The sequence below is a fragment of the Aspergillus fijiensis genome, assembly GCF_003184825.1.
Source record: "Aspergillus fijiensis CBS 313.89 unplaced genomic scaffold BO72scaffold_15, whole genome shotgun sequence".
In the NCBI taxonomy this organism is placed as follows: domain Eukaryota; kingdom Fungi; phylum Ascomycota; class Eurotiomycetes; order Eurotiales; family Aspergillaceae; genus Aspergillus; species Aspergillus fijiensis.
In genome coordinates, this window is record NW_024468991.1 from 598,740 (window position 1) to 612,825 (window position 14,086).

The window sequence follows — 14,086 nt, forward strand, 5'->3', positions numbered from 1 at the left end:
TGCTGTGGAAAACCACGGCACCGTACAGGCGGCTCGCGATCTCATACCCTGAAGCAATAGGGGCGCAATCGGGACCAAGAATGCCTGAGATTGTGCACTGAAGGGCGAAGACACAGCACAGACACAAGAAAATTCACCGCTCAGGTTGCGGCAGCTTGAACCGAACACAAGCCAGCCACAATCGCAAAGGAAAATAGAACAATAGCGCGGCTGGCTGGCGCTGCATCGCCGCTGTTATGAAGCTTTCTTCTCGGGCTGCTTATCTCGATTCAGCTAGTGACCTGATCAGCCACATAGCACTAGTTCGGAGGTCGCCAGCTGAAGCGAGCGGCTGAAGGCCCAACGCAGCCTTGAAATAGGGAGATACGACACGGCCTTCTCCACATCAAATTTTCATGGTCGCTGAAGGGAGGGTGGATGTGGAGCCGCGCTCGCGTCTGTATCGGCATCCCCGCCAGGAGTAAGAATTGCCGACGCCGCCAAGGGGAAATCACGCCCAGACTTCGAGTCGCGGGTTTCGTTTGGGATACTATTTTCGCGACCTCAGCAAGTGCTCTGTGCTCTTTCCAAGCGATTGACTTTTTTTTGTCCCTCGTTGACCGGCTGTGACGCCCAAGAACCCTGAATATATAAAGTCAAGGGTCGATCGACAGGATGATCCTCTCCGGACGTGCCATCCGGAATACCCACATAGTGTCTCCGTGTCAAAGCCAAAGAGACACTAAAACCATACATACCCCAAGATCACGATGAATTTCGTGCAGATCCCCTTCTTCGACACCTACTACAAGCACCTCTCAACCTACCGCCGTTCCCTCCGCGCACGCAGCACGAACCTAGCCAGCACCATGCTGGGCCACGGGGCTCCTGCAGTGGACATCAACTCCGTTGACAACCAGAACCCAGACCTCGCGACGAGCATCTACCCGCACGTCTCCGAGCTGGACGCACCGTACTCCATCCCCGAGACCTCCCTGCGCTCCGCCATCCACATCCCCGCCGACTTCCAGTACGGCCGCGACGGGCGGACGCCCGTCCTCCTCGTCCCCGGCACCGGCACCCACGGCGGCGAAGCCTACGCGCCCAACCTCACGAAACTGCTGCGCCAAAGCCCCTTCGGCGACCCGGTGTGGCTGAACATCCCCGGGCGGATGTGCGACGCCTCCGCCCGCAACGCCGAGTACGTCGCCTACGCGATCCACTACCTCTCCGCGCGGTGCGTCCACCCGCACATCGCGGTCATCGCCTGGTCCCAGGGCTGCATCACGACGCAGTGGGCGCTGAAATACTGGCCCAGCGCGCGCGGCCCCGTGCAGAGCTTCGTCGCCCTCGCGGCGGACTTCGCCGGCACCGTGGCCGCGTGGGCGCTCTGTCCATTCCCCGGCACCCAGCCGGGCACCCCGGCCGTGTGGAACCAGACCCGCAATGCCACGTTTATCAGGACCCTCCGCTCCGGCGGCGGGGATTCCGCGTATGTGCCGACGACCTCCATCTACTCCGCGACGGATGAGGTCGTGCAGCCGCAGTCCGGGCCGGGGGCGTCCGCCTTCCTGGCGGATGCGCGCGGCGTCGGCGTCACGAATTGCGAGCTGCAGCTGCATGTCCCGCGCTCCTTCGCGGCGGCCGGCGGCCTGTTTTGTTCGCATGAGGCCGTGCTGTATCATCCGCTGGCGTGGGCGTTGATCGCCGATGCGATTCAGCATGGTGGACCCGGGAGCCTGGAGAGGATTGATCTGGCGACGGTGTGTAGGCGCGGCCGGGCCGAGGGGATTGGGTTGGTCGATGCGGCGCGCACGCAGGCCCTGGCGGCGGGCGCGTTGAAGCAGATCCTCTTCTTCTCGCCTAAGTCTTGGCGCGAGCCGGAGTTACCGGGTTATGCTGTCGAGGGGGGGAGGGTTGAGGTTGAGGAGGTGGTGGTTGCGGATATGGTGAAGGGGCCTGCGGTGGTTGTTGCTTCGGAGATGTCGGGGTTGGTTTCGGTATAGCAGGTTTGGAATGGAGCTTTTTCTGTGGGTTTGGCGTTGGGGATAAGGGCGGTTGGGGGTATGTTCTATATGGTTAGATTCCTGGTATGGCGTTGTTAGAGCTCTTCGATTGAATTGTACATATGATCATGATATTCTGTTTTCCTTCACATAAGCAAGTTTGCATAAGGATGGTGGTCTTGGTCTTCATTCTGTAGATGACGTTGCCCTAAGTATGGCTATAGAGTCGACCAGCGCAATATGCGTCCAATTAGTATTTGGAGACACATTGTATGGTGTCTGATACATCTCCTGCGCTTTTGAAGCTAATGGTATAACCTAAAAAGGGATGCGATCGGTCAAGATCCAAGTAGAGCACGAACTCAGGCGCATTCTGCAGGCTAATGTTAAGGATCGTCCGCTGGGCGGATCTCCTTGGACCCATTACATCATTTACCCCTGTCAATTGACCTGCACCGGAGAACAGGTGTTGCTCACCTCCTCATACAATGTACAAACCTATTTCCAACTCATTCATAGGTCGACTCGCTACACTCGAGTATGATAATACGAGAATCGAGTCTGGAGCATGGTGACACAACACCTCGTAATGTTCAACTCTCACCAAGGACGACCCGTGACCACCTACCAAATAACCATAGCAATAGCATAACTCCAGGGTGGAACCCCGATCGAACAGAAAGATCAGACAAAGGCACCTGGATTTCGATCCAGAGAAAAGCGGAACGAACACCCGGCAAAACGCGTCAAAAGTGGGGATTATCTCCGGTCGCTCAAGCATCGCTCAAGCCGAAGCCTTGCTCCTTTTCAAAGTAAATGAGCCTCTCGTATACCCATAAAAATTGAGACAACTGGTTCTGTGGTGTCGCGTACGATTCCCCAGGAACGAAGGCTCCACCCGACCGTATCAGTCGCGCGGTGACGGTCTTTCTGGGAGGGTGGCGAGTCTGGGATGAGGCATCTGGTGCCGACGGGGGTCTGGGAAAAGGGGCAGGGGTGTAATATATAGCCAACCACGGGTAGGTTGAATTTTTACATGTCACTTGAAACCTTCTTGACCCGACACTTTCCCGAAGGCAAGAATAAATAAATCAAGGGTTTGACGGATGCTGGGCTCGCTGTAGCCTTCTCCATGTTGCATGCAGAGACGATGTGGGGCCTGGGCCCTGATCGCAATTAACAATGCATTCCCACTGCAAATGTTGTCATTGCAGATGCGGGGATTTCTTTGACCATCGATCATCGACATAAATATGACTGGATAATGCCAGCGCAGCGTGAGTCGCTCTGGGAGATCAAGAGTCACAGCAAAATAGAGGGACAACCCGAGGGAAATGACATAGGGAAGTCGTAGGCCAGATGTGATACTCGTCGTTATCGACAGTGACTGTTACCACAAGAGGTAGATGTAGTGACGGGCCAGAGTCCCGCTGATATCATGGGTGTACTAAGCCTTTTCACTATTGACCCACAGCGTGCAACTGCCGGGTTGGATCACTTAATTGGGTGGCCACGATTTATCTGTGTGAGATGCGAGGAGAAATGGCAGCCGTGACGTGGTGGATGGTGGATGCAACTGTGTTTTGTGTCTGTTGATTATTCATTCCTTTGCTCCTGACGTCACGTTGCCGATCCCGACCAGACCCTGTTCGTGGCCCATGGCTCCGCTTTCCTTCTTTCATCAATTCTTACTTTCTTACTTCAATACTCCTCTGCATTCATTTTATCGATATCTATCTATCTTCGAATTAATCCTTCCCTTCACCTCTGATTCCACCTCACTCTCCCATACCACCACTCCTTACGCCCCGTCCCCCCTCCCAACACCACACACCACACACCACACACCATACGCAGCAATGACAGTCATCTGGGGCCTGGATCTCAAGGAGATCCAATGGAACAAATTCAAGAGTTCCAACATGTTCACCCGCATCTACCACCTCCGTCGCACCAAGATGATAGTCTACCAGCTGGCCATGATTCTGTGTGTGTGCTCCGAGTCTACCGGCACGGCCGCCTTATCAGGTAAGTTCAATCTTGTTCAGTATATCGTGCAAAAACCAATACTCATGGCCTTTCCTGCGATTAGACTACGTCGATCAACAAAGCTACATAGAGCGCCACCACCCAGGAGTATCAGTCTACAATAACGACTTTATCGGGGCCGCCTCCTACAACATCTTCGTCGGCGTCGCTGTTGCCACTATCTTCGGCGCCGCCTTCTTCTTCGACCTGTTCTGGCCGGAGCGCCACGAGAGCAAGGCCGTCCGTTTGGCGTGGAAGATCAGCGGTGTGGTGGTGTCCATCATGATGCTTAGCTCGGCGTTGACGATGACGGTATGCGGATTCTTCAGAGATGAAAACCCTATCATAGAGAGATGCTAAACACTGCCTCTCCAGATAATCACCGCAACGAGAAGCGTCCAGGTCCATGGCACGGATGCCGCCGGCGCGAGACAGTTTTGGTCTGAGTCGAAGAAGAAGCCTGCTTTCGGTGCGTGCAGCATTCCTCTCCGCTCATTCGACATCCATACACTAATGCTGAAGCAGTGTACCGCACGAACCCCAAAGCCCTCGCCTCCGTGGTCCTCGCATGGCCCGGCTGGGTATTTACCGTCGTCAGGTATGTTCCCCCGAATGACTCTCCTTGACGAACCATCCGCTAACCCCAGTTTTCCCGTGCAGTGCAATCATCCTAATCGCCTCGCACAACCACGACGACGTCCACGGCCCCAAGTCCAACTACGGACGCCAGATGGAAGGAGAAGAGAAAATCCCCGAGCCCGAGCCCACCAGTGGCCTACACAACCGGACTCTTCGGGAGTGAACCAACCTTCAACTGGTTCGAATAACGACACAAAAGAGATTCCCCACGATATTTTGTTACGACACTTTCAGGTAGCACTTGGTTTTGGTTTCGCAAGGCCAATTAGCGTTCGGATTGTATAGATATGGCGTTCCTTTCGGAAGAGGTTTCTTTTTTTCTTATGATTCTACTTTGGGATCGTGAGTTACAGGGTCACGATTTGGCTTGGTTGACCTGACTTTGTTTTCAGCTTCATTGTACAGTACACTATCTATCACCCCCCTAGCTGTAATTATAGAACCGACGACCACCACATCTGGCGAATATGATTAATGATTGATTGCACGCATTTGATCTAGGTGCCTTATAAATCAACCAGATTAGGTTCGCTTCTGGAACCGGATTCCGAGGGATGACGCGAGGTGTCGATGAATTCCTGAGGCATCGGCCTGACAAATCCATCCTCGTATCCGTACTCTGCCGGCAATGACGTCGTCGGTTTTCCCCTTGTCAGGAACCCTGGGCCCGATTTCGGCAGTGGTTCTCGGATGGCAAAGATCGGCGGGGAGGGAGGGAGAATACGCCATCCATTCCGGAGAGGGGGAGGGGGGGTAACCTACGCTAGAATTCCGACGGAGACAAGCACAGATGCTAAGATGGGACAAGCGTGAGTGCCATGAATGGATCCCCGAGCATTGACGTATTGCGCCCGGACCACCGGAGCCTTTGAAGGAAGTGATCGGCCACACATGTCATTGCTCATGAAGATCTTTCTCGCTTATGGACTTCTACTTTTACAAGAGAGTGCATCAGTGCTGTGTGAAGGGATCCGCGAGATAGCGGGAGGCGGGAGTTGCCTTGGGCCCTGCGTCACTTGAACACCTGCACGTTTCGAAGCTCCTTGATCCGAGCTCTCTTTAGGTATAGGTGGTCGCGACAGCGGGATACCGATCCTCCCCGTAGGTCGAGTTGAGGCTCACGTGGCCCGAGACTGACCCATCCTCCAGCCGGATCCAGGTCGCGATCTCCGTCTCCAGGGTCGTCTCGTCCAGCAGGATCTGTCGCGATCCCCGCGTCCAGGACCCGTACCCGCCGTAGCCCGTGTGGCGTCCGAAGCACAGGTTCAGTCCGTTGCCGGTGAGGTTCATCCCGGGGAGCTGGGAGTCCCATTTGAAGCACCTGCCGAGAGGGTCAGTTCTGGCTCTGTAAATATGATGCTGCAAGGGGAGGTGGAATGGTCAGAAGGGATGAACTGCTCACCAGTCATCACCATGGTCATGGCCGCTGAACGTCGCCAGCAGACCCTCGGTGTTCAACAACGCCTCCATGAACGGGATATCCTGGCCCGAGTAGCTGAACACCGTCCCGGATACCGCGCCCTGTCCGCTGGCCTCACCTTGCTGATCTAGGGGGTCGTCGGCGTTGATGCCCGGTTCCGAGTGGGCGTCCACGCCCTGGTTCTGGAAGGCGAGCATCGCATTCACTGGGATGTGGTAGAAGGCTATCGAGGGGATCACTTTACCGTATTGGTTGGTGAGGTCGGCGTTGGTCTGCGTGAACCATTCGACTACCTGCCCGCACTGGTGAGTTTATTGCATGGAGGGGGACAGTAGAGCGGAGCCCCACGAAATCTACTAACCGACTCATCCACCCAGCACGGCTGCGGTACTTCGCTGCCATTCTCCAGTTTCTGGAAGTAGTTCCCACCACGGCTGTCGAAGAACCACATGATCAACGCTGGCGTAGTCGCAGAGGAGTCGGAAGGGTAAACGGGCAGGTAGTAGTTGGATACCCCCGCGAGCTCCCCGGCAACCATGCTTTGGGTCAAGGTGTTGGGGTATGATTGCTCTCGCTCGAGGATGGCGCTGCGCGACAGTTTGTAGTCACTATCGTGATTCCCGTAGGTGGAAGCCCACAGCAACTGGTGCTCAACCAGGGGAGCAACGATCTCGTCGATGTAGTCGGTCGCATTCGACAGAAAGGTGTTTTCGCCAGTAATCAGATCGCCGTTGAGGATGACCAGGTCCGGGCTTTCATTATCGAGGATGGTATTGATCACCGCAGTACTTTCGACGTCTTGGATTGGTCCCCAGGTTGTGTCTTCCGCTGATTGTATCGTCAGTTATGATTGTGCAGAGGACGAAGAACAGCCAGCTTACCCTCGCCGTAATGCAAGTCCTCGAAGATCGACAGTTGGAACGTGCCATTGCTGTTGAACTGAAGGCGGGTTCCGGACTGGTCTGTCGACTTGATGTTTGGGAGTGCACAAATTCCAGACGTAAGGCTTAGAAGGGTTGGCACAATGTAGCGTACCATGGTGATGAAGCCTCGTGAGGTGGTTATCTTGTTGAAGTGACAACATTAGACTGTGCTTTGCTGGGGGCAGAGGAATATATAACTCGACCAACTGTAGCATCCTCGGCAAACTGCGGTGCACACGTGCGCATGAATCTATTCATTAGCCCCCACCCCGCTACTCCAGTTGCTGAAAGAGATGTAGCTAGCCACCCCCCTCCCAGTTGCTCTCCAACCCCCAGCATGGAGCACGTTGTGACATCCTAGTCAATAAGAGGTTTGACGGGACGGGCACTGGCGGGCGCTAATTGCCGCCGTTCCTGCACCGGGTCCCGTAAATGCCACTTTCATGCGGTAGTTTCGTTGCCGATTGGGCTCAACAGGAATGTTCGTCTATTAGCATAGAGTGCCCTTGAGGAACAGTACGGCTGGAGTGATGATGTAAGTGGTTGCCTCTGGAGGTGTAATAGACTTGAAATGCAGCTCTTCGAAGCAAGGATTCGAACCGCAATATACTGTAATTTGGACGCCTAAGGCAGCAATCCCATTGGCGTTGCGCAGATCATTCACACCTACTCCACATAGTCTCTATCCCCTTGGAGATTGCCCAGCCTAGCTCTTATTGACTTTAGTCGATGCTAACTGAACTCAACTGAACGTGGCCTCTATCATGGTTAAAAAGAGGCTCACCATGCATCATCTCGCAGCCTAGGGACCCCGACGCCTCCAAGCGGCGCCCATAACAAATATGCTCGCGACGGCGATTGCAGTGACCAATCTTTTTAGGCTTTTGCCTTCAAGCTCCCAGTAGCCAAAGGAGGCAAATGAGGCATGAGTGCCCTTATTTGATGTCTCCGATGCCAATTGTGCATGAACCTTGTCGGTCCTGTTTTCGTCGTCATGGGGCCTTTCCTCTTCCTCATACCTTACGTCGGTCGCTTCACCCAGTTCAGCATAATATTCCTGTAGTTGCACAATTTTTGACCGGACAAAGTCCTCGCGATCCTTGCGAAGGCCAATGTTCGTTGTGAAAGAGCGTACCCGGTCTGCGACTGACGACCTCTTACCCCAGCAGTGCTCATCTAGCAAGTCCCGGTACAATAGATCGACGGATGAGACTGACCGGCAAGCGAAGTAGAACCATGCGCTCTTGGTGTCGATAGACTGTCTCATTCTCACCGATAGTCGATCGTCTTCCACGCCCAGTCCTCTGGTTTTCTCTTTCAACTCCAAGGCCTGCAGAAAACAGTCGGCCCGGGGCAAGAAAGACCGATAGAACACTTCGGGGCCCTGACTGTTGAGGATCTTCTGCGGTCGCTCGAGAAGCAACCACCACGGAATACTGCCTGCGAACTGGGCAGGCGCAGCATAACAGAACTCCCAGTCGATGACGCCCGTCACGTGGAGGCAATCATCGACAAGCACATTCCCAGGGCACAGATCATCACCGAAAAGCTTGAATGGGCCGTCATTATCGGTGGGAGATAAAAAGCTCAGAGCCACCGCTTTCAATGAAATGCGACAGGCATATTTCTCCCGACAGTCAATCGCATCGTAGACACTGTTCCGCTGCCTCTCCAGGTGGGTGTCCTGCAGGCGCAAGAGAGAATGTATGTACTCCAGCGAGCTGTGATAGACTCTTGACGGGGCGCAATCTTCCAAGCCACATGTTCTAATCAACTCGTTCACTTCGAGAGTCAACGGTCGGCCTTCAGCTTTGGTCAAGGGTGGTGTCTTCTGTTCGCGAAGGCTGCCAATATGACTGAAATTCAGGCTCCACAACTCTAGCAGAATCTCTGCCATTTCTCCGTACAGGATCTTCAGTGTCTGCGGGTCAACATCTGGATCCAGTGCCTCCTCCTTTTCAGGTGTATTGCCACCTTTGCGAAGAAGGTCAGACATCTTTGTGCCTTCTACCCAGGTCATGATCATGAAGGGGCCGAGACCGGTAGGATTCTGCTCTGCTCCATCGTGAGCAATGACGCGCGGGACAGGAATGCGCGCCGTGTCAGCGATGAATTCCATCAGGACGGCCTCATTCTGGACCTTCTCATCCAAGAACATGGACTTTCCCGGCAGGGGAAATCTAATCAACCAATTTGGCTCCCCATCCTCCTAATGAAGCCGGAAGCTGAAGTTGAACGACCCACGGTGCATGGAGCGTAAACAATCGTCGCGACCGCGGTACTTGCTGGCAAGTTGGCAGATACCCTGGGAGAAGGTTGAGCACAGCGCTATCCATTCTTTCTTCAGTCTCTTGAACCTTGCAAGACTCATGTCGTCGAAATCCATCTTAGTCTCCAATTTCACTAAATGCTAGGTAATGTTCAGAAGGTCGGAGGAAGTTATCGAGGCCTCGGCCTTCCATTGGGCGGGAAGGCGTGATACGTCCGGACTTTGGAGCATTACCTCTTCCCCGGCCCACTCCGATCCGCCCCAAGGAATCAATTTCATCTACAGGGACGTCAGGGTGCATCGACAATGCGAGATTCACTTCATTATGTTAATCTAAGTCTAGTACATGAACACTCAACCCTCCACACCCCGAACCTGACCACAGGGCCCATTCGACATTTGAATCGTGGCTGCGGAGCTGTGAATGGAGGCCTTGGCGTAGGTCGACGCACTGTTGCAGGTGGTGGTATGGATCAGGTAACAGTAGCTGACCGAAGACGTAAGGTGGTTATAATACGACATGGCGCAGGTGCTGGACTCCTGACAGCTGACGCAGCAGTCGTAGGCCGAAGCGGTGTTGCCGACGGTGATACTCTCGCCGGGAACGTTGGTGAAGGACAGGAGATAGGTATATTGGCCAGCGAAGTTACCGTAGTCCGAAGAAAACGGTAGGCCGGGGACGTTGTTGGTAGCGCATGCACCGAGCACGGTGGTGCTGCTGACGACGGAGACGGTGTTGGTTGAGGTGACAGTGGTCGTCACAGCTGGAGCGGTGGCAGTCTCGGTGATGGTGGAGGTGGTGCTGAAGCTGAGGGTAGTTGAGACGTCGCTGGGAACCACCACGGAGCTGGTCAGCACCGTGTTGGTCACCGTGGTAGTGGTGGTTGAGCCTGCAGCCGTCGTGGTGATGGGCACAGCAGTCACCGTCTCCACGCTGGTGGTCTTCACCACAATCTTCTCGTGACACTCCACAGCTTGAGGATACTGATAATCATCTAGCCATGCGGCGCAGTCTTCTTCCTCAGTGTCGAGGAGAGAGCGCTTAGCTGCCGTGGCGGTGGGCAGTGACTCAGCAAGTGGAGTGAACCCAGCTGAGGTAGCGACGGTGGAAGTAGAGGTGGTCGTGGTCGTCACCGTTGTGGCAACGGTACTGGTCACGGTGGGGAGATTGACTATCGTCGTTGACGTGGTAAAGTCAGTGGAGGTGGTCGAGAAGGTATCGGTGACGGTATCAGCGGTGGTCGTCAGAACGATGGTCACATAATCGGTGGCTGTCACCGTCACCAAGCCAGGAGTCTCTGTCACAGTGCCCTGGGTAGTCGAGGTGATAACGACTGCAGTAGGATCATGGCGAGTACGAGTAATAGTTGATGTAGGCAGGTCCCCAGAGACAGAGCTTGTTCCCAATTTTGTATGGCAGTAAACACTAGCCCGGGCTTGAGATTGAATCTGGCTGCTGCTGGCCACCGGCGAACTCGAAGGCACCGGAACATTGGCCGCCGCCTGCCCAAGCAGGAGGCCCGCAACAAGAGGAATGAATTTCAGAGACATTTTGCGCGGAGAAGGAGGATGCTTGACTCTGTTCATCCGTGTTCATTGGGGGGAGCGGAAGTTGCCCTAAATACCCTCTAGCTCCTCCTAAGTCTTTCTCCCTTCGGCGTCGCCGTCGGCTATTTTCACCTCGCATTGACATCGAGATCAATAGTGTGAAAAAACACGAGGAACTAACTCAGGAACAAGATCTTGATCCCCACTCGCCATGAGCGATTTTATTTTGGGTCCATTGTTGAATGCCGTAAATACGGCAGTCTTCACCATTCCCTCATCTCATTCCCGGTCCTTCCCAACCAACCCAACTTCCCCGTCACTCTTTCATTTTCAATGTATTGACCACTTCACTCACACCCATATTCTCTCTCTTTTCTCAATCGCTCTTTTTACTTCCCTTAACTTATACGTTCTTTATCTTTGAGCAGGAAGAAGAGACCGTCAAAGCAAGATGGCGCATCTGCTTGCGCGAAAATGGATACTTGCCGCCTTGTTGGCGCAAGCCCTCGCCTTGACCGTTGATATTCAACCCACCACCACCGCTCTCGTTTCTACCCCGGTGGCCACAGCAACTCATCATCACTGGACCTATAGTTCCAGGCCATTGCCCAGTCGCAGACCCTGTAGCGCTCGTTCGTCTTCTGCCATTCCTTCCTCGGTGGCTACACCTGCCACATCGCTTGCCATTCCTTCCTCGTCCCCCGTGAAGGTCACGCCAGTGATCAGCCCTTCCGCCCCATCATCTTCCCCAGTAAGGACATCACCCGCGGCCAGCTCCGTGATCCCTTCATCGCGACCAGTTCCAAGCCATTCAGCAAGCTCGCGGCCTCACTGGACTTACGTCTCCCGACCTCTGCCGCACCGCAGCTGCTCGTCGAGTGCGAGCTCGAGCGCTTTCATTCCCTCCTCACGGCCTGTTCAAACTACGCCAGCTGCGCCAACGCCGACTGTTGTCACTGATACTTCGATCTTGACTTCCACCGGTGCCGCTCAGTTGGGTACCACGGCTGCTTTCAGCTCGTCGGGTCCGCAACTCACCACGTCTACGGTCCTCACCACGCGGACCGCCACCATCACAGCTTGCCCGACTACAATCCCCAACTGCCCTGCCAGCGCGAAGACGACCTTCGTAACCACAGAAACGGTGGTGGTCTCAACTACCATTTGCCCTGTGACCGAAGCAGCCACCATCACCCAAGCTGAGCCCACCTCATCTGCAGGTGCTGGTGCCAATGGCCAACAGGGCAATGGTGGTTCTGAGCTGACCACCTCCACCGTGTTCACAACCCGCACTGCAACAATCACGGCATGCCCTTCCTCCGTGACCAACTGCCCAGCTCGGTCCAAGACAACTTATCTCACCACTGAGACCATTGTTGCGTATACTACCATTTGCCCTGTGGCTGAAGCCGCCACCACCGCCGTCCAAGCCGTGCCCACGATCTCCTCATCACCTGCGGACACGGGTGCTCATGGTCAGGGCAACAGTGGTCCCAAGCTCACTACCTCGACCGTCTTCACCACTCGCACTGCGACGATCACCGCCTGCCCTTCTTCTGTGACTGACTGCCCGGCCCGCTCCAGGACTACCTATCTCACCACCGAGACAGTTGTGGCTTACACGACCATTTGCCCGGTAGTCGACGCAACCAGTGCTCACGGAGCGAACCCCAATGTCCTTGCAACTACGGGACCTGCCGGTGTGAATGCAGCAGGTAGCAGCCCGGAGCTGACGACGTCCACCATTCTGACCACGCGCACGACCACAATCACCGCGTGCCCGTCATCCGTAACCGACTGTCCCGCCAGATCGAAGACCGCCCAGCCGACCACCGAGACCTTGGTGATCGGAACCACCGTCTACCCCGTGACGAACAAGCCCACTGAAGTCCGCGGCGGCGGCGGCGGCGGCGGCGGCGCCGGTGCTGCCGGTAATGCCCCTTCGCAGACGACTTCCACCGTCCTCAGCACCCGAATCGGGACCGTCAGCGCCTGTGTCGAAGACGATTCCCATTGTCAGACCTCGCAGGGCGCATACCTGACCACTGAGACCCTGGTTGTCGCCACGACCGTCGTCCCGGTCACCTCAGCCATCCAGACCTCCGTAGCGGCGGAAGGTGTCGACGCCGTCACCGCTGTCCCCGTGCCCACATCTGCCACTCTAGCCAACGGCGGCGTTGCAGCCGGCGCAGATACGACCTACACGACCACCATCACCGTGGACTCCTGCTCGAGTGACGGGACCTGCACCGGATACGTCAGCACGATCACTGTGTCGAAGACCGATGCCGCTCAGTCGACCGCCGTCGGCGCGGCGGCTCCGCACTACACCCCCGGCGGACAGCTGGGCTTCGCGACAAGCATTCACGCTGCTTCGTCTACCTCGGCGCGTCTCATTCCCGCGAGCAGCAGTCAGTACAGTGGCAGTGCGATGAGTGTGGCCCTTGTGCCCTCCAGTACCGGGAGCGCGGCGGGTGCGTTATACACGGGCGCTGCTGCTGCGGGAGCGCAGGAGTCGGTGCTGGGGCCGATTGTTGGAACGGTGATGGCTGTTCTTATGGCGCTGGTGATTTGAAGTAAGCTCTCACTCGAGGAATACACTCCTCCCTTTATCAACGTGCTTATGTCCCGTGCAATGTTTCAATTCAATCTCTAACGAACTGGATTGCTACGGAAATCAAATAACTTTCTCTTTCCGCTTTTGGCTGAATTTAAAACTACTTTCTGAGCAGCCCGGAGCGTAAAAAGAGTATAAAAATATACTTTTTAAGTAATCTTTAAGTAATCCCGGATTGCTCCGGGAGTAAATACATTGCGGGCCGATGGGGTAAGTTACAGTAGTTGCACTGCGGTTTTCTACGGTAATATAGAGTTTTTATTAAGTTATATAAAGTTCTAACTAATTATAAGTTCTTTATATTTAGAAGTACTTATCTTTATATAAATAATAGATTATACTAAGACTAAATCTTTTCAACTACACGTAAAGTAGGTTTTATACTATTTTATTACTATAATATAAAGTGGCTTAGAGTGGCTTAGAGTGGCTAACAGCCAGGTCAGATTAGGTTAATTAGAATTTTTATATCTGACCACCAGGTTATAATTAGATTAAGAAAATTTTATTAGAGTGGCTTAACCTGACTGTTATATCTTAACCTTAATCTAACCATAACTATATAGTCAGGTTATGATATAAAAAATTTTAACTATATAGTTAAAATTAGATTAAAATATAACTACTATTTTAATTATTTATATCTGCGCTTAAAAA

At 54.3% G+C, this 14,086-nt stretch overlaps 5 protein-coding genes across 5 annotated transcripts; 2 read left to right on the top strand and 3 right to left on the bottom strand.

The window, feature by feature from the left end:
- The first annotated feature begins 671 nt into the window (after nt 1-671).
- Nucleotides 672-2,071, top strand: BO72DRAFT_446751 (esterase/lipase family protein). Its single transcript, XM_040944374.1, has one exon. The coding sequence runs from the start codon at nt 750-752 to the stop codon at nt 1,983-1,985; it is 1,236 nt and encodes a 411-aa protein (XP_040803027.1). The 5' UTR covers nt 672-749; the 3' UTR covers nt 1,986-2,071.
- A 1,773-nt stretch (nt 2,072-3,844) lies between these two features.
- BO72DRAFT_374217 (uncharacterized protein) lies at nt 3,845-4,815 on the top strand (the record flags this gene model as incomplete). Its single annotated transcript, XM_040941122.1, has 5 exons — nt 3,845-4,013; nt 4,078-4,325; nt 4,389-4,482; nt 4,539-4,611; nt 4,674-4,815. The coding sequence occupies 5 exons, from the start codon at nt 3,845-3,847 to the stop codon at nt 4,813-4,815; spliced, it is 726 nt and encodes a 241-aa protein (XP_040803028.1).
- Nucleotides 4,816-5,711: 896 nt separating this feature from the next.
- BO72DRAFT_476442 (metallophosphoesterase family protein) lies at nt 5,712-7,245 on the bottom strand (the record flags this gene model as incomplete). Its single annotated transcript, XM_040947387.1, has 4 exons — nt 6,954-7,245; nt 6,434-6,900; nt 6,055-6,365; nt 5,712-5,973 (listed from the first exon to the last, which is right to left on the bottom strand). The coding sequence occupies exons 1-4, from the start codon at nt 7,108-7,110 to the stop codon at nt 5,712-5,714; spliced, it is 1,197 nt and encodes a 398-aa protein (XP_040803029.1). The 5' UTR covers nt 7,111-7,245.
- A 472-nt stretch (nt 7,246-7,717) lies between these two features.
- Nucleotides 7,718-9,381, bottom strand: BO72DRAFT_467432 (phosphotransferase family protein; the record flags this gene model as incomplete). The annotated part of the gene is made up of 3 exons (XM_040946835.1): nt 7,718-7,754; nt 8,015-9,175; nt 9,236-9,381. The coding sequence occupies 3 exons, from the start codon at nt 9,379-9,381 to the stop codon at nt 7,718-7,720; spliced, it is 1,344 nt and encodes a 447-aa protein (XP_040803030.1).
- A 179-nt stretch (nt 9,382-9,560) lies between these two features.
- Nucleotides 9,561-10,847, bottom strand: BO72DRAFT_63093 (uncharacterized protein). The gene has a single exon (XM_040950576.1). The coding sequence runs from the start codon at nt 10,813-10,815 to the stop codon at nt 9,619-9,621; it is 1,197 nt and encodes a 398-aa protein (XP_040803031.1). The 5' UTR covers nt 10,816-10,847; the 3' UTR covers nt 9,561-9,618.
- Nucleotides 10,848-14,086: the final 3,239 nt, after the last annotated feature.